At 45.1% G+C, this 20,977-nt stretch overlaps 1 protein-coding gene across 1 annotated transcript; it reads right to left on the minus strand.

Moving 5' to 3' along the window:
- Window positions 1-10: 10 nt before the first annotated feature.
- LOC110495406 (serine protease 23) lies at window positions 11-13,682 on the minus strand. Its single transcript, XM_036951587.1, has 2 exons — window positions 13,360-13,682; window positions 11-2,451 (listed from the first exon to the last, which is right to left on the minus strand). The coding sequence occupies exons 1-2, from the start codon at window positions 13,395-13,397 to the stop codon at window positions 1,290-1,292; spliced, it is 1,200 nt and encodes a 399-aa protein (XP_036807482.1). The 5' UTR covers window positions 13,398-13,682; the 3' UTR covers window positions 11-1,289.
- Between the last annotated feature and the right edge of the window lie 7,295 nt (window positions 13,683-20,977).

The following is a 20,977-nucleotide window of genomic DNA, read 5'->3' on the forward strand; positions in this document are numbered from 1 at the left end:
CACCAAACCACATTATGCATTTTATTCCAAAGCATTATAAAGTTGATATATATATATTGCTGCACAGTTGTTTTTGAAACAGAAAAATAGCTCACCCATAAGGTTTGACAAAGTGCATATCATGAGTAGTTGAGGGTCAGTGTTCCAGAGTCAACACTCTGCTGTCATCAAAGTGGCCTGTAGTGTTGTATTTGGCCCAGCAGAGGGAGCTATGGATATTTGACTTGGGTCCATTTGAAACACCAACCGTTTGTACTGTGACAGTCTATACCTTGAGTTGACATTTTTTTAAGAGCAGGGTAGCACCTTTGGTTGATGACAGGGTTACATTCATTGGCAATAACAGAAAAAAAAAGTTGTCCCAACAGAGCTCTGACAATCTATAGAATTAGCAGTGAAACTGCATCTGTCTCTCTCTCTCCACCAATCTCTTACACATCTTCTTGTTCCTCCTCCTATTTCATCCTTTCTTTCAGTGCATTAAATGTTCTCTTCACCATCATAACACGCTGGTCCAGGGAGTCCCTGGTCAAAGCCATCTTCTGAAGCTCAGTCATAACATGCTGGTCCAGGGAGTCCCTGGTCAAAGCCATCTTCTGAAGCTCAGTCATAACACGCTGGTCCAGGGAGTCCCTGGTCTAAGCCATCTTCTGAAGCTCAGTCATAACACGCTGGTCCAGGGAGTCCCTGGTCTAAGCCCTCTTCTGAAGCTCAGTCATAACATGCTGGTCCAGGGAGTCCCTGGTCAAAGCCATCTTCTGAAGTACAGGGAGTCCCTGGTCAAAGCCATCTTCTGAAGTACAGGGAGTCCCTGGTCAAAGCCATCTTCTGAAGTACAGGGAGTCCCTGGTCTAAGCCATCTTCTGAAGTACAGGGAGTCCCTGGTCAAAGCCATCTTCTGAAGCTCAGTCATAACACCTTTCAGTTGTGTTTCAAAGCACAGTGTTGATCATGCAGTAAGAAGGGCACGAATACATGTTTTACATTTTATTTAATGTACGACGGAAAGGGTTAGTGAGGATGTATGTATGTACAGTAGGACTTCCTGGATGTAAATGTGAGTCGTTCTAGTTGTGTGTTGGGTGGGATGTCTCTGCATGCAGAACGATGGTATGTATTAGTAATGAAACAGTATTAATGCATGATGAAGTGTGTTCTGCATGTGTATGAATGACATGTCCACTTGTAAACTTCCTCAGCAAGGGAAGTGAAGACCCCCTTTGTCCTCCATCAATCCTCCGTGTGTGTGTGTGTGTGTACAGTATGTGCATGACATGTCCACCTCTTCCTCATCCTTCTCGGCAGTCTACATAGTTTCCTTTGATCCAGTAGCAGATCTGGGCGTATTTCAGAGGCGTCACCCTCACCGCCACGTTAAACTCTTGCGACGCCCCGTCTCGATCCACCCACTGGTGCCCTGAGAACACCCCGATCACCTTCCTCTCCCAGCGCCGCCTCCTCCGGTCCCACATACGAGCGTAGATCCCCGAGCCGCTGGCCCCGGGCTGGGCGTCACAGTGCTGGTAGAGCAGGTCTGGCGTCTCCTCTCCAGCCCGGCAGAACCGGTAGACCAGCTGGCCCGGCCGGTCGTTGTCATAGCCGGAGAATTGGACCCTGCGCCCGGGCAGCTGCTTCGCCGGCGGGGAGACGCCCAGCTTCATGTGGCGTCGTTTGTGGGCCTTCTTGAGCTCTAACAAGGCGTAGTCGTAGTCCATTCCGATGTCGTTGCCGTTGCCCTTGATCCAGCCTTTGGGCACGTGGGTGCGCTTGGCACGAATCCACTGGAACTTCATCTTATCTGGGGGTGATGGATGGGTGTTGGATGCATTGGTGGCAGAGGCCGGATTGGGAGAGTCACGCTGCTTTGGCTTCAGGAAACCCACCCGGAGCTTTTGCGCCCCCTTCACGTAGTTCTTCCCGTCGTGGACGCAGTGGGCGGCGGTCAGAACGTGCCGGTCGCCCACCAGTGTTCCGGAACACCCGGTGGACAGCTTGACCGCTGCAGAGAATGGGTAGTTCAACAGGAAGTCTTGCCCTACAATGCTGAAACGCCCGTCATGGCCAAAGATCTGACGTTTGCGTCGGGAAGGCAGTGCCGGCGTGGTCTGGGTGCGGGCAGTGTACCCGTAGATCCCCACGGCGGTTTCCGTGAGGCGACCGTTGCTATGGAGTGTCTCGTATGACAGGATGCTACGCAGGTCCCAGTAGCTGGGGGGAAGAGCCTTCTTGTGACATTCTGGGTCACATGGGGAGGCGACGTCCAATCGGGCATCAGCCTGGAAGTGAGGGGCGGGTCGGTCCTCTGTCACCTGGGGTAAGACCACAGGGACGCGTTGCAGGGGCCATTGGGGCTGGATAGGAGCCACTGGAGGGATGGAGAGGAGGAGGAAGAGGGAGAGGAGGGGAAGGGGGGATGGGATGGAGGGAAAAGAGGCCATAGAGGAGGGAGACCTAGAAGAGGAGAGAAGGAGAGGACAGGTGAGATGTGATGTCACTAAATACCTAGACAGGTGAGATAAAATCTAACTTTATTTGTCACATGCGCCGAATACAACATGTGTAGGTAGACCTTACCGTGAAATGCTTACTGACAAGCCCTTAACCAACCATGCAGTTCAAGAAGAGTTAAGAAAATATTTACCAAATGAAAATAATCAAGTAAGTAACACAATAACATAACAACAACGAGGCTCTATACAGAGGGTACCGGTACAGAGTCAATGTGGAGGCTATATACAGGGGGTACCGGTACAGAGTCAATGTGGAGGCTATATACAGGGGGTACCGGTACAGAGTCAATGTGGAGGCTATATACAGAGGGTACCGGTACAGAGTCAATGTGGAGGCTATATACAGGGTATTACGGTACAGAGTCAATGTGGAGGCTATATACAGGGGGTACCGGTACAGAGTCAATGTGGAGGCTATATACAGAGGGTACCGGTACAGAGTCAATGTGGAGGCTATATACAGGGTATTACGGTACAGAGTCAATGTGGAGGCTATATACAGAGGGTACCGGTACAGAGTCAATGTGGAGGCTATATACAGGGTATTACGGTACAGAGTCAATGTGGAGGCTATATACAGGGGGTACCGGTACAGAGTCAATGTGGAGGCTATATACAGAGGGTACCGGTACAGAGTCAATGTGGAGGCTATATACAGGGTATTACGGTACAGAGTCAATGTGGAGGCTATATACAGAGGGTACCGGTACAGAGTCAATGTGGAGGCTATATACAGGGTATTACGGTACAGAGTCAATGTGGAGGCTATATACAGGGGGTACCGGTACAGAGTCAATGTGGAGGCTATATACAGGGAGTACTGGTACAGAGTCAGTGTGGAGGCTATATACAGGGGGTACCGGTACAGAGTCAATGTGGAGGCTATATACAGAGGGTACCGGTACAGAGTCAATGTGGAGGCTATATACAGAGGGTACCGGTACAGAGTCAATGTGGAGGCTATATACAGAGGGTACCGGTACAGAGTCAATGTGGAGGCTATATACAGAGGGTACCGGTACAGAGTCAATGTGGAGGCTATATACAGAGGGTACCGGTACAGAGTCAATGTGGAGGCTATATACAGAGGGTACCGGTACAGAGTCAATGTGGAGGCTATATACAGAGGGTACCGGTACAGAGTCAATGTGGAGGCTATATACAGGGGGTACCGGTACAGAGTTAATGTGGAGGCTATATACAGGGGGTACCAGTACAGAGTCAATGTGGAGGCTATATACAGAGGGTACCGGTACAGAGTCAATGTGGAGGCTATATACAGGGAGTACTGGTACAGAGTCAATGTGGAGGCTATATACAGAGGGTACCGGTACAGAGTCAATGTGGAGGCTATATACAGGGGGTACCGGTACAGAGTCAATGTGGAGGCTATATACAGGGGGTACTGGTACAGAGTCAATGTGAAGGCTATATACAGGGGGTACTGGTACAGAGTCAATGTGGAGGCTATATACAGGGGGTACCGGTACAGAGTCAATGTGGAGGCTATATACAGGGGGTACCGGTACAGAGTCAATGTGGAGGCTATATACAGGGGGTACCGGTACAGAGTCAATGTGGAGGCTTTATACAGGGGGTACCGGTACAGAGTCAATGTGGAGGCTATTTACAGAGGGTACTGGTACAGAGTCAATGTGGAGACTATATACAGGGGGTACTGGTACAGAGTCAATGTGGAGGCTATATACAGGGGGTACCGGTACAGAGTCAATGTGGAGGCTATATACAGAGGGTACTGGTACAGAGTCAATGTGGAGGCTATATACAGGGGGTACCGGTACAGAGTCAATGTGGAGGCTTTATACAGGGGGTACCGGTACAGAGTCAATGTGGAGGCTTTATACAGGGGGTACCGGTACAGAGTCAATGTGGAGGCTATATACAGGGGGTACTGGTACAGAGTCAATGTGGAGGCTATATACAGGGGGTACCGGTACAGAGTCAATGTGGAGGCTATATACAGGGGGTACCGGTACAGAGTCAATGTGGAGGCTATTTACAGGGGGTACTGGTACAGAGTCAATGTGGAGGCTATATACAGGGGGTACCGGTACAGAGTCAATGTGGAGGCTATATACAGGGGGTACCGGTACAGAGTCAATGTGGAGGCTATATACAGGGGGTACCGGTACAGAGTCAATGTGGAGGCTATATACAGGGGGTACCGGTACAGAGTCAATGTGGAGGCTATATACAGGGGGTACCGGTACAGAGTCAATGTGGAGGCTATTTACAGGGGGTACTGGTACAGAGTCAATGTGGAGGCTATATACAGGGGGTACCGGTACAGAGTCAATGTGGAGGCTATATACAGGGGGTACCGGTACAGAGTCAATGTGGAGGCTATATACAGGGGGTACCGGTACAGAGTTAATGTGGGGGCTATATACAGGGGGTACCGGTACAGAGTTAATGTGGAGGCTATATACAGGGGGTACTGGTACAGAGTTAATGTGGAGGCTATATACAGGGGGTACTGGTACAGAGTCAATGTGGAGGCTATATACAGGGGGTACTGGTACAGAGTCAATGTGGAGGCTATATACAGGGGGTACTGGTACAGAGTCAATGTGGAGGCTATATACAGGGGGTACCGGTACAGAGTCAATGTGGAGGCTATATACAGGGGGTACCGGTACAGAGTCAATGTGGAGGCTATATACAGGGGGTACTGGTACAGAGTCAATGTGGAGGCTATATACAGGGGGTACCGGTACAGAGTCAATGTGGAGACAATATACAGGGGGTACCGGTACAGAGTTAATGTGGAGGCTACATACAGGGGGGTACCGGTACAGAGTTAATGTGGAGGCTATATACAGGGGGTACCGGTACAGAGTCAATGTGGAGGCTACATACAGGGGGTACCGGTACAGAGTCAATGTGGAGGCTATATACAGGGGGTACTGGTACAGAGTCAATGTGGAGGCTATATACAGGGGGTACCGGTACAGAGTCAGTGTGGAGGCTATATACAGAGGGTACCGGTACAGAGTTAATGTGGAGGCTACATACAGGGGGGTACCGGTACAGAGTTAATGTGGAGGCTATATACAGGGGGTACCGGTACAGAGTCAATGTGGAGGCTATATACAGGGGGTACCGGTACAGAGTCAATGTGGAGGCTATATACAGAGGGTACCGGTACAGAGTCAATGTGGAGGCTATATACAGGGGGTACCGGTACAGAGTTAATGTGGAGGCTATATACAGGGGGTACCGGTACAGAGTCAATGTGGAGGCTATATACAGGGGGTACCGGTACAGAGTTAATGTGGAGGCTATATACAGGGGGTACCGGTACAGAGTCAATGTGGAGGCTATATACAGGGGGTACCGGTACAGAGTCAATGTGGAGGCTATATACAGGGGGTACCGGTACAGAGTCAATGTGGAGGCTATATACAGAGGGTACCGGTACAGAGTCAATGTGGAGGCTATATACAGAGGGTACCGGTACAGAGTCAATGTGGAGGCTATATACAGGGGGTACCGGTACAGAGTCAATGTGGAGGCTATATACAGAGGGTACCGGTACAGAGTCAATGTGGAGGCTATATACAGGGGGTACCGGTACAGAGTCAATGTGGAGGCTATATACAGAGGGTACCGGTACAGAGTCAATGTGGAGGCTATATACAGGGGGTACCGGTACAGAGTCAATGTGGAGGCTATATACAGAGGGTACCGGTACAGAGTCAATGTGGAGGCTACATACAGGGGGTACTGGTACAGAGTTAATGTGGAGGCTATATACAGAGGGTACTGGTACAGAGTCAATGTGGAGGCTATATACAGGGGGCACCGGTACAGAGTCAGTGTGGAGGCTATATACAGAGGGTACCGGTACAGAGTCAATGTGGAGGCTATATACAGGGGGTACCGGTACAGAGTCAATGTGGAGGCTATATACAGGGGGTACCGGTACAGAGTCAATGTGGAGGTTATATACAGGGGGTACCGGTACAGAGTCAATGTGGAGGCTATATACAGGGGGTACCGGTACAGAGTTAATGTGGAGGCTATATACAGGGGGTACCGGTACAGAGTCAGTGTGGAGGCTCTATACAGGGGGTACCGGTACCGAGTCAATGTGGAGGCGATATACAGGGGGTACCGGTACAGAGTCAATGTGGAGGCTATATACAGGGGGTACCGGTACAGAGTCAATGTGGAGGCTATATACAGGGGGTACCGGTACCGAGTCAATGTGGAGGCTATATACAGGGGGTACCGGTACAGAGTCAATGTGGAGGCTATATACAGGGGGTACCGGTACCGAGTCAATGTGGAGGCTATATACAGGGGGTACCGGTACAGAGTCAATGTGGAGGCTATATACAGGGGGTACCGGTACAGAGTCAATGTGGAGGCTATATACAGGGGGTACCGGTACCGAGTCAGTGTGGAGGCTATATACAGGGGGTACCGGTACCGAGTCAGTGTGGAGGCTATATACAGAGGGTACCGGTACCGAGTCAGTGTGGAGGCTATATACAGGGGGTACCGGTACCGAGTCAGTGTGGAGGCTATATACAGAGGGTACCAGTACCGAGTCAGTGTGGAGGCTATATACAGAGGGTACCGGTACCGAGTCAGTGTGGAGGCTATATACAGGGGGTACCGGTACCGAGTCAGTGTGCGGGATACAGGTTAGTTGAGGTAATTTGTACATATAGGTAGGGGTGAAGTGTGATGTCACTAAATACCTAGACAGGTGAGATGTGAGTCAGTAATACCTAGACAGGTGAGATGTGGTCAGTCAGTAATACCTAGACAGGTGAGATGTGGTGAGTCAGTAATACCTAGACAGGTGAGATGTGGTTAGTCAGTAATACCTAGACAGGTGAGATGTGGTGAGTCAGTAATACCTAGACAGGTGAGATGTGGTGAGTCAGTAATACCTAGACAGGTGAGATGTGGTGAGTCAGTAACACCTAGACAGGTGAGATGTGGTGAGTCAGTAATACATAGACAGGTGAGATGTGGTGAGTCAGTAACACCTAGACAGGTGAGATGTGGTGAGTCAGTAATACCTAGACAGGTGAGATGTGGTGAGTCAGTAATACCTAGACAGGTGAGATGTGGTGAGTCAGTAATACCTAGACAGGTGAGATGTGGTGAGTCAGTAATACCTAGACAGGTGAGATGTGGTGAGTCAGTAATACCTAGACAGGTGAGATGTGGTGAGTCAGTAATACCTAGACAGGTGAGATGTGGTGAGTCAGTAATACCTAGACAGGTGAGATGTGGTGAGTCAGTAATACCTAGACAGGTGAGATGTGGTGAGTCAGTAATACCTAGACAGGTGAGATGTGGTGAGTCAGTAATACCTAGACAGGTGAGATGTGGTGAGTCAGTAATACCTAGACAGGTGAGATGTGGTGAGTCAGTAATACCTAGACAGGTGAGATGTGGTGAGTCAGTAATACCTAGACAGGTGAGATGTGGTGAGTCAGTAATACATCAAGGGTCTTTCACCTGATAAAACAGACCCTTCTCTCACTGTTACAGATGATTTAGTGTTTGTTTATATGATGATGCTATTTCTTATACTAGTCATGCAGTCTATAGACAATGTAGTTCTGCTGCAGTGACCAGAGAGACCTGTAGTTCTGTTGCAGTGACCAGAGAGACCTGTAGTTCTACTGCAGTGACTAGAGAGATCAGAGAGACCTGTAGTTCTGTTGCAGTGACCAGAGAGACCTGTAGTTCTGCTGCAGTGACCAGAGAGACCTGTAGTTCTACTGCAGTGACCAGAGAGACCTGTAGTTCAACTGCAGTGACTAGAGAGATCAGAGAGATCCGTAGTTCTGCTGCAGTGACCAGAGAGATCAGAGAGACCTGTAGTTCTACTGCAGTGACCAGAGAGATCTGTAGTTCTACTGCAGTGACCAGAGAGATCTGTAGTTCTACTGCAGTGACCAGAGAGATCTGTAGTTCTACTGCAGTGACCAGAGAGATCTGTAGTTCTACTGCAGTGACCAGAGAGATCAGAGAGACCTGTAGTTCTACTGCAGTGACCAGAGAGACCTGTAGTTCTACTGCAGTGACTAGAGAGATCAGAGAGATCCGTAGTTCTGTTGCAGTGACCAGAGAGACCTGTAGTTCTGCTGCAGTGACCAGAGAGATCAGAGAGAACTGTAGTTCTGCTGCAGTGACCAGAGAGATCTGTAGTTCTGCTGCAGTGACCAGAGAGACCTGTAGTTCTACTGCAGTGACTAGAGAGATCAGAGAGATCCGTAGTTCTGTTGCAGTGACCAGAGAGACCTGTAGTTCTGCTGCAGTGACCAGAGAGATCAGAGAGAACTGTAGTTCTGCTGCAGTGACCAGAGAGATCTGTAGTTCTACTGCAGTGACCAGAGAGATCTGTAGTTCTACTGCAGTGACCAGAGAGATCTGTAGTTCTACTGCAGTGACCAGAGAGATCTGTAGTTCTACTGCAGTGACCAGAGAGATCAGAGAGACCTGTAGTTCTACTGCAGTGACCAGAGAGACCTGTAGTTCTACTGCAGTGACTAGAGAGATCAGAGAGATCCGTAGTTCTGTTGCAGTGACCAGAGAGACCTGTAGTTCTGCTGCAGTGACCAGAGAGATCAGAGAGAACTGTAGTTCTGCTGCAGTGACCAGAGAGATCTGTAGTTCTGCTGCAGTGACCAGAGAGACCTGTAGTTCTACTGCAGTGACTAGAGAGATCAGAGAGACCTGTAGTTCTGCTGCAGTGACCAGAGAGATCTGTAGTTCTACTGCAGTGACCAGAGAGATCTGTAGTTCTACTGCAGTGACCAGAGAGATCAGAGAGATCTGTAGTTCTGCTGCAGTGACCAGAGAGACCTGTAGTTCTGCTGCAGTGACCAGAGAGACCTGTAGTTCTGCTGCAGCGATCAGAGACCTGTAGTTCTACTGCAGTGACTAGAGAGATCTGTAGTTCTGCTGCAGTGACCAGAGAGACCTGTAGTTCTGCTGCAGCGATCAGAGACCTGTAGTTCTACTGCAGTGACTAGAGAGATCAGAGAGACCTGTAGTTCTGCTGCAGTGACCAGAGAGACCTGTAGTTCTGCTGCAGTGACCAGAGAGATCTGTAGTTCTGTTGCAGTGACCAGAGAGACGTGTAGTTCTACTGCAGTGACTAGAGAGATCAGAGAGACCTGTAGTTCTGCTGCAGTGACCAGAGAGACTTGTAGTTCTGCTGCAGTGACCAGAGACCTGTAGTTCTACTGCAGTGACTAGAGAGATCAGAGAGACCTGTAGTTCTGTTGCAGTGACCAGAGAGACCTGTAGTTCTACTGCAGTGACTAGAGAGATCAGAGAGACCTGTAGTTCTGCTGCAGTGACCAGAGAGACCTGTAGTTCTGCTGCAGTGACCAGAGAGACCTGTAGTTCTACTGCAGTGACTAGAGAGATCAGAGAGACCTGTAGTTCTGCTGCAGTGACCAGAGAGACCTGTAGTTCTGCTGCAGTGACCAAAGAGATCTGTAGTTCTGTTGCAGTGACCAGAGAGACCTGTAGTTCTACTGCAGTGACTAGAGAGATCAGAGAGACCTGTAGTTCTGTTGCAGTGACCAGAGAGATCAGAGAGACCTGTAGTTCTACTGCAGTGACCAGAGACCTGTAGTTCTGCTGCAGTGACCAGAGAGTCCTGTAGTTCTACTGCAGTGACCAGAGAGATCAGAGAGACCTGTAGTTCTGTTGCAGTGACCAGAGAGATCTGTAGTTCTACTGCAGTGACCAAAGACCTGTAGTTCTGCTGCAGTGACCAGAGACCTGTAGTTCTGTTGCAGTGACCAGAGACCTGTAGTTCTGCTGCAGTGACCAGAGAGATCTGTAGTTCTACTGCAGTGACCAGAGACCTGTAGTTCTGCTGCAGTGACCAGAGAGTCCTGTAGTTCTACTGCAGTGACCAGAGAGATCAGAGAGACCTGTAGTTCTGTTGCAGTGACCAGAGAGATCTGTAGTTCTACTGCAGTGACCAGAGACCTGTAGTTCTGCTGCAGTGACCAGAGACCTGTAGTTCTGTTGCAGTGACCAGAGACCTGTAGTTCTGCTGCAGTGACCAGAGAGACCTGTAGTTCTACTGCAGTGACCAGAGACCTGTAGTTCTGCTGCAGTGACCAGAGAGACCTGTAGTTCTGCTGCAGTGACCAGCGAGACCTGTAGTTCTGCTGCAGTGACCAGAGAGATCAGAGAGACCTGTAGTTGTGCTGCAGTGACCAGAGAGATCTGTAGTTCTGCTGCAGTGACCAGAGAGACCTGTAGTTCTACTGCAGTGACCAGAGACCTGTAGTTCTGCTGCAGTGACCAGAGACCTGTAGTTCTGCTGCAGTGACCAGAGAGTCCTGTAGTTCTGCTGCAGTGACCAGAGAGTCCTGTAGTTCTGCTGCAGTGACCAGAGAGTCCTGTAGTTCTGCTGCAGTGACCAGAGAGTCCTGTAGTTCTGCTGCAGTGACCAGAGAGTCCTGTAGTTCTGCTGCAGTGACCAGAGAGTCCTGTAGTTCTGCTGCAGTGACCAGAGAGTCCTGTAGTTCTGCTGCAGTGACCAGAGAGTCCTGTAGTTCTGCTGCAGTGACCAGAGAGTCCTGTAGTTCTGCTGCAGTGACCAGAGACCTGTAGTTCTACTGCAGTGACCAGAGAGACCTGTAGTTCTGCTGCAGTGACCAGAGAGACCTGTAGTTCTACTGCAGTGACCAGAGACCTGTAGTTGTGCTGCAGTGACCAGAGACCTGTAGTTCTGCTGCAGTGACCAGAGAGTCCTGTAGTTCTACTGCAGTGACCAGAGAGATCAGAGAGACCTGTAGTTGTGCTGCAGTGACCAGAGAGATCTGTAGTTCTGCTGCAGTGACCAGAGAGTCCTGTAGTTCTACTGCAGTGACCAGAGAGATCAGAGAGACCTGTAGTTGTGCTGCAGTGACCAGAGAGACCTGTAGTTCTACTGCAGTGACCAGAGACCTGTAGTTGTGCTGCAGTGACCAGAGACCTGTAGTTCTGCTGCAGTGACCAGAGAGTCCTGTAGTTCTACTGCAGTGACCAGAGAGATCAGAGAGACCTGTAGTTGTGCTGCAGTGACCAGAGAGATCTGTAGTTCTGCTGCAGTGACCAGAGAGTCCTGTAGTTCTACTGCAGTGACCAGAGAGATCAGAGAGACCTGTAGTTGTGCTGCAGTGACCAGAGACCTGTAGTTCTGCTGCAGTGACCAGAGAGATCTGTAGTTCTACTGCAGTGACCAGAGAGATCAGAGAGACCTGTAGTTGTGCTGCAGTGACCAGAGAGACCTGTAGTTCTGCTGCAGTGACCAGAGAGACCTGTAGTTCGGCTGCAGTGACCAGAGACCTGTAGTTCTGCTGCAGTGACCAGAGAGATCTGTAGTTGTGCTGCAGTGACCAGAGAGTCCTGTAGTTGTGCTGCAGTGACCAGAGACCTGTAGTTCTGCTGCAGTGACCAGAGAGTCCTGTAGTTCTACTGCAGTGACCAGAGAGATCAGAGCCCTTCTGAATGTGACCGGATGTCTGGACCGTCAGTCACAGCGGCTGGGAAACATTCTCCAACCCAGACCCGGCGAGCCCTGCATCGTATTTTTAGCCACCAGACTGGAGCTGGGGGAGGGGAGAGGGGGGGGGGGGGAGGGGAGAGGGGGGGGGGGGGGGGGGGGGGGGGGGGGGGTTGTGTGCACAAGGGACTAAGATTTCTGCCTTAGGAATTTAGAGCTGCGGTGGAATTCGGCCAAGCAGTTACACAACTTCTACTGTTTTAATATGGCTTAAAAATGTCCTTCCCCTGGGGTTAAAGGTTAGAGGTCAGGTGCTCTCTTCAGGGCTGAGCAGTGCTGGAGGAAGGTTCCAGAGGCTGGGAGGGTGAGGATGCTCTGTTCGCTGTGTAGTAGGAGGAAACTCTGGATACGTCCCAAATGGCACCCTATTCCCTATATAGTGCACTATTTCTGACCAGTTCTCTATGGGGTTCTGGTCAAACGTAGTGCACTTCATAGGGAATAGGGTACCATTTGGGATGTGACCTCCATCTCTCATTTGCCCCCACTACAGACTGGAAGCAGGAACTGTATAGTAGTATATCATACTGGTTCTATCAACTAGATTTCTCCATAGGAATAGGGCAGGCTGTAGGACAGGCTGTGGGGTGTGGGTGGGGGGGGGGGGCTTGTCTGTGGTAAAAATACTTAGATTTGTTAAGCACAGTGGTAGGATCAGACGTAGGATCACCCCTAAAGTGATGGTTCATTAATAAACATGTAATACCTTCCTATGAACGAAGTCCTTCTGAATAAGGAAATGTGTTTTAAACTAGAGCCAACAGTAGCCTATTTGCATCTATCTGTAGGCCTTCATGTCCTGGACAGTAGAAATGTCCTGAACCTGTTTTATGAACAAACAAACGGGAAGTACTGGTTAAAACAGTATCTCTTCTCTTCTGATTATCTCTTATCTCCATGACGTCAGCCAATACTTTGGGGATCTGATGTATCGATGTATTGCACTTTGCTATTAACAGATATCACCACAGATGTCCAAAACACTTCGTTCATAGGAAGGTATTACATGTTTATTAATGTTTATTAACATTCATGTTTATTAACGTTATTGACTTATAAATGTTGATGAAATTATGTTTCACCATCACTCATAGATATACATTTAAATCTGCTTGGGCATGAACTACTCCAGAACTTCTCAATAAATCTCGCTCAGATGCTCCCCGTGCTCATTAGCCTACATTGGACGCCTGAATAGGTAATTATATAGGAATTATGGTGATGAATAATAACCTAGATTACGCAGACATGAAATAATAGGCTATAAAATGTGAAAATCCTTACCCACGGAGCGCTTCACCCCACTTATGCTTGGTTTGCATTGGCAAGTGGCACGCGATGGGGGTCTGGGGAAGCTGCGGTTGTTGCTGCTACCGGGCGGACATCAGAGGGGTATCGGTGCGATAACGCGGGTGCTGCGAAGGGGTGGAAGTTAAACTAGTCCTTTCAAAAAGTAGATCCTTACATCAGGAGAGAGGAGGTCCAATGAAAAAGATGTATTCTCTCAAATGATTTCCGAAGGCAACCGGTCCGCTGTAGACGCTCCTCCATTGGGACAGGCGCTCGCTCGGTGGATACTAACCAGAGTTTAATGACCACCAGCGAAAGCTACTGCCTCTGCTATAACCGGTCCGGTCACGTGACTGATGATATTTTGCTTGTCATTTGCATGGCAACGATTTAAACGCTGACAAACAATATCAGAGATGAGGAAACTATTTGTTGTTGATTTATTTATGAACCTTCACCAACTGAATTCTGATATTATTTCCAGAATTGTTGTATCCAGACTAAAGGCATGCCTCAGTGAACATTCAGTTACCGTATGACCCCATGTCATCAATCATCATCATCAATCATCATCATAATTCTTTGTACCTGCTAGTGTTTTCAGATGATGATTTTGTGATACTGAATGTGAAGCTGGAGGTAGTGGTGCCCTGCAGTGTTAAAACAATTAGGGTGTGGACTGGAGGAATGGAGAAAGACAATGAGAGAAGAATAGAGAGAGCAAAGGTGAGGAAGAGTGAAGAATAAGAGGAGGAGAAGGGAGGGAGGAGTACATAGGAGAAGGGAGGAAGGAGTACATAGCAGGAGAAGGGAGGGGTGAGTATATAGGGAGGAGTAGATAGCAGTAGATAGCAGGAGAAGGGAGGGAGGAGTATATAGCAGGAGAAGGGAGGGAGGAGTACATAGCAGGAGAAGGGAGGGAGGAGTACATAGCAGGAGAAGGGAGGGAGGAGTACACAGCAGGAGAAGGGAGGGAGGAATACTTAGCAGGAGAAGGGAGGGAGGAGTACATAGCAGGAGAAGGGAGGGAGGAGTACACAGCAGGAGAAGGGAGGGAGGAGTACTTAGCAGTAGAAGGGAGGGAGGAATACTTAGCAGGAGAAGGGAGGGAGGAGTACATAGCAGGAGAAGGGAGGGAGGAGTACATAGCAGGAGAAGGGAGGGAGGAGTACACAGCAGGAGAAGGGAGGGAGGAGTACTTAGCAGTAGAAGGGAGGGAGGAATACTTAGCAGGAGAAGGGAGGGAGGAGTACACAGCAGAGACATTAGATGAAAGACTTCTCTGTGTTCTAGAACTGTCTCTGTCTCCATGGTAGCACTGAAGACTGCATACTGCAATCCCAAGCTTCTATTGTCACCCACCTACTCCTAGTTACTGCTCTGTCACAACACGCACACACACTCTGGCAGGACACCCACACACGGACCGAAGCACGCACACACACACACACACACACACACACACACACACACACACACACACACACACACACACACACACACACACACACACACTCCTAACTCACAGATTTGGCAGGACACGCGCATTCCTCTCTGCACACACACACACAACCCAGAATCTGCAGTCCTTCAGATGCATATTATACATACACAACACACAAACACACAAATGTTGTTTTACGACCAGCAACAGAGCGCGTATGTGTGCCCAAGGTCGGCAGGCACACTTTATTGGTTTCAGGTGTTAGCCTCCGTCAACACAGTCAACACACAGCAGGGTTTCTCCAACTGTACACACTCCAACTTACACATGTTGCCCTTCTGGCCTGAATCCAGAACTCAAACTACATTTACAATGACAACAAGGTCATAAAACTGATCACAGTTTACAGAGGTGTAAAGTGTTGTTTATATAGTATCATACAGTCATTACCCGTATCTAGTGTTTATACAGTATCATACTGTCGTTACCCGTATCTAGTGTTGTTTATACAGTATCATACAGTCATTACCCGTATCTAGTGTTTATACAGTATCATACTGTCGTTACCCGTATCTAGTGTTTATACAGTATCATACTGTCGTTACCCATATCTAGTGTTGTTTATACAGTATCATACTGTCGTTACCCATATCTAGTGTTGTTTATACAGTATCATACTGTAGTTACCCATATCTAGTGTTTATACAGTATCATACTGTCATTACCCATATCTAGTGGTGTTTATACAGTATCATACTGTCGTTACCCATATCTAGTGTTGTTTATACAGTATCATACTGTCGTTACCCATATCTAGTGTTGTTTATACAGTATCATACAGTCATTACCCGTATCTAGTGTTTATACAGTATCATACTGTCGTTACCCATATCTAGTGTTGTTTATACAGTATCATACTGTCATTACCCATATCTAGTGTTTATACAGTATCATACTGTCGTTACCCATATCTAGTGTTGTTTATACAGTATCATACTGTCGTTACCCATATCTAGTGTTGTTTATACAGTATCATACTGTCGTTACCCATATCTAGTGTTGTTTATACAGTATGATACTGTCATTACCCATATCTAGTGTTTATACAGTATCATACTGTCGTTACCCATATCTAGTGGTGTTTATACAGTATCATACTGTCATTACCCATATCTAGTGGTGTTTATACAGTATCATACTGTCGTTACCCATATCTAGTGGTGTTTATACAGTATCATACTGTCGTTACCCATATCTAGTGTTGTTTATACAGTATCATACTGTCATTACCCATATCTAGTGGTGTTTATACAGTATCATACTGTCATTACCCATATCTAGTGGTGTTTATACAGTATCATACTGTCGTTACCCATACCTAGTGTTTATACAGTATCATACTGTCATTACCCATATCTAGTGTTGTTTATACAGTATCATACTGTCGTTACCCATATCTGGTGTTTATACAGTATCATACTGTCGTTACCCATATCTAGTGTTGTTTATACAGTATCATACTGTCATTACCCATATCTAGTGTTTATACAGTATCATACTGTCGTTACCCATATCTAGTGTTTATACAGTATCATACAGTCGTTACCCATATCTAGTATTTATACAGTATCATACTGTCATTACCCATATCTAGTGTTGTTTATACAGTATCATACTGTCGTTACCCATATCTAGTGTTGTTTATACAGTATCATACTGTCGTTACCCATATCTAGTGTTGTTTATACAGTATCTTACTGTCGTTACCCATATCTAGTGGTGTTTATACAGTATCATACTGTCGTTACCCATATCTAGTGTTTATACAGTATCATACTGTCGTTACCCATATCTAGTGGTGTTTATACAGTATCATACTGTCGTTACCCATATCTAGTGGTGTTTATACAGTATCATACTGTCGTTACCCATATCTAGTGTTGTTTATACAGTATCATACTGTCATTACCCATATCTAGTGTTTATACAGTATCATACTGTCGTTACCCATATCTAGTGTTTATACAGTATCATACTGTCATTACCCATATCTAGTGTTGTTTATACAGTATCATACTGTCGTTACCCATATCTAGTGGTGTTTATACAGTATCTTACTGTCGTTACCCATATCTAGTGTTGTTTATACAGTATCATACTGTCTTTACCCATACCTAGTGTTGTTTATACAGTATCATACTGTCTTTACCCATATCTAGTGGTGTTTATACAGTATCATACTGTCGTTACCCATACCTAGTGTTGTTTATACAGTATCATACTGTCGTTACCCATATCTAGTGTTGTTTATACAGTATCATACTGTCGTTACCCATATCTAGTGTTGTTTATACAGTATCATACTGTCGTTACCCATACCTAGTGTTGTTTATACAGTATCATACTGTCATTACCCATATCTAGTGTTTATAAAGTATCATACTGTCATTACCCATATCTAGTGTTGTTTATACAGCATCATACTGTCATTACCCATATCTAGTGTTGTTTATACAGTATCATACTGTCGTTACCCATATCTAGTGTTTATACTGTATCATACTGTCGTTACCCATATCTAGTGTTTATACAGTATCATACTGTCGTTACCCATATCTAGTGTTTATACTGTATCATACTGTCGTTTCCCATATCTAGTGTTTATACAGTATCATACTGTCGTTACCCATATCTAGTGTTGTTCATACAGTATCTTACTGTCGTTATCCATATCTAGTGTTGTTTATACAGTATCATACTGTCATTACCTATATCTAGTGTTGTTTGTACAGTATCATACTGTCATTACCCATATCTAGTGTTGTTTATACTGTATCATACTGTCGTTACCCATATCTAGTGGTGTTTATAGAGTATCATACTGTCATTACCCATATCTAGTGTTTATACAGTATCATACTGTCATTACCCATATCTAGTGTTGTTTATACAGTATCTTACTGTCGTTACCCATATCTAGTGGTGTTTATAGAGTATCATACTGTCATTACCCATATCTAGTGTTTATACAGTATCATACTGTCATTACCCATATCTAGTGTTGTTTATACAGTATCATACTGCCGTTACCCATATCTAGTGTTTATACAGTATCATACTGTCGTTACCCATATCTAGTGTTCATACAGTATCATACTGTCATTACCCACATCTAGTGTTGTTTATACAGTATCTTACTGTTGTTACCCATATCTAGTGTTGTTTATACAGTATCATACTGTCGTTACCCATATCTAGTGTTTATACAGTATCATACTGTCGTTACCCATATCTAGTGGTGTTTATACAGTATCATACTGTCGTTACCCATATCTAGTATTTATACAGTATCATACTGTCGTTACCCATATCTAGTGTTCATACAGTATCATACTGTCGTTACCCATATCTAGTGTTTATACAGTATCATACTGTCGTTACCCATATCTAGTGGTGTTTATACAGTATCATACTGTCATTACCCATATCTAGTGTTGTTTATACAGTATCATACTGTCGTTACCCATATCTAGTGTTGTTTATACAGTATCATACTGTCATTACCCATATCTAGTGTTGTTTATACAGTATCATACTGTCATTACCCATATCTAGTGTTGTTTATACAGTATCATACTGTCATTACCCATATCTAGTGGTGTTTATACTGTATCATACTGTCGTTACCCATATCTAGTGTTTATACAGTATCATACTGTCATTACCCATATCTAGTGTTGTTTATACAGTATCTTACTGTCGTTACCCATATCTAGTGGTGTTTATACAGTATCATACTGTCATTACCCATATCTAGTGTTTATACAGTATCATACTGTCATTACCCATATCTAGTGTTGTTTATACAGTATCATACTGTCGTTACCCATATCTAGTGTTTATACAGTATCATACTGTCGTTACCCATATCTAGTGTTCATACAGTATCATACTGTCATTACCCATATCTAGTGGTGTTTATACAGTATCATACTGTCATTACCCATATCTAGTGGTGTTTATACAGTATCATACTGTCGTTACCCATATCTAGTGTTGTTTATACAGTATCATACTGTCGTTACCCATATCTAGTGTTGTTTATACAGTATCTTACTGTCGTTACCCATATCTAGTGTTGTTTATACAGTATCATACTGTCGTTACCCATATCTAGTATTTATACAGTATCATACTGTCGTTACCCATATCTAGTGTTCATACAGTATCATACTGTCATTACCCATATCTAGTGTTGTTTATACAGTATCTTACTGTCGTTACCCATATCTAGTGGTGTTTATACAGTATCATACTGTCATTACCCATATCTAGTGTTTATACAGTATCATACTGTCATTACCCATATCTAGTGTTGTTTATACAGTATCATACTGCCGTTACCCATATCTAGTGTTTATACAGTATCATACTGTCGTTACCCATATCTAGTGTTCATACAGTATCATACTGTCATTACCCACATCTAGTGTTGTTTATACAGTATCTTAATGTTGTTACCCATATCTAGTGTTGTTTATACAGTATCATACTGTCGTTACCCATATCTAGTGTTTATACAGTATCATACTGTCGTTACCCATATCTAGTGGTGTTTATACAGTATCATACTGTCGTTACCCATATCTAGTATTTATACAGTATCATACTGTCGTTACCCATATCTAGTGTTCATACAGTATCATACTGTCGTTACCCATATCTAGTGTTTATACAGTATCATACTGTCGTTACCCATATCTAGTGGTGTTTATACAGTATCATACTGTCATTACCCATATCTAGTGTTGTTTATACAGTATCATACTGTCGTTACCCATATCTAGTGTTGTTTATACAGTATCAAACTGTCATTACCCATATCTAGTGTTGTTTATACAGTATCATACTGTCATTACCCATATCTAGTGTTGTTTATACAGTATCATACTGTCATTACCCATATCTAGTGGTGTTTATACTGTATCATACTGTCGTTACCCATATCTAGTGTTTATACAGTATCATACTGTCATTACCCATATCTAGTGTTGTTTATACAGTATCTTACTGTCGTTACCCATATCTAGTGGTGTTTATACAGTATCATACTGTCATTACCCATATCTAGTGTTTATACAGTATCATACTGTCATTACCCATATCTAGTGTTGTTTATACAGTATCATACTGTCGTTACCCATATCTAGTGTTTATACAGTATCATACTGTCGTTACCCATATCTAGTGTTCATACAGTATCATACTGTCATTACCCATATCTAGTGGTGTTTATACAGTATCATACTGTCATTACCCATATCTAGTGGTGTTTATACAGTATCATACTGTCGTTACCCATATCTAGTGTTGTTTATACAGTATCATACTGTCGTTACCCATATCTAGTGTTGTTTATACAGTATCTTACTGTCGTTACCCATATCTAGTGTTGTTTATACAGTATCATACTGTCGTTACCCATATCTAGTATTTATACAGTATCATACTGTCGTTACCCATATCTAGTGTTCATACAGTATCATACTGTCATTACCCATATCTAGTGTTGTTTATACAGTATCTTACTGTCGTTACCCATATCTAGTGGTGTTTATACAGTATCATACTGTCATTACCCATATCTAGTGTTGTTTATACAGTATCATACTGTCGTTACCCATATCTAGTGTTGTTTATACAGTATCTTACTGTCGTTACCCATATCTAGTGTTGTTTATACAGTATCATACTGTCGTTACCCATATCTAGTATTTATACAGTATCATACTGTCGTTACCCATATCTAGTGTTTATACAGTATCATACTGTCGTTACCCATATCTAGTGGTGTTTATACAGTATCATACTGTCTTTACCCATATCTAGTGTTGTTTATACAGTATCATACTGTCGTTATCCATATCTAGTGGTGTTTATTCTGTAACACAGACCATTTGTCAACCCGTACCAGCTGTCTGTTTGAGATGAATCATAACCACACATACGTTTTGATTTACATAGGATCTTTTTTTAATCAAACGCACCCAACTGTTGATCTCATTAAAGGCTTGCGGTTTCTGATCAGTTCAATATGCAATGAATATGTCTGAAGGCTGTTAAATCACAGGATGTTGAATAGCTGCAGAGCCCCAGGAAAACTACCAT

Source organism: Oncorhynchus mykiss, chromosome 18 (assembly GCF_013265735.2).
Source record: "Oncorhynchus mykiss isolate Arlee chromosome 18, USDA_OmykA_1.1, whole genome shotgun sequence".
Taxonomy (NCBI): Eukaryota; Metazoa; Chordata; class Actinopteri; order Salmoniformes; family Salmonidae; genus Oncorhynchus; species Oncorhynchus mykiss.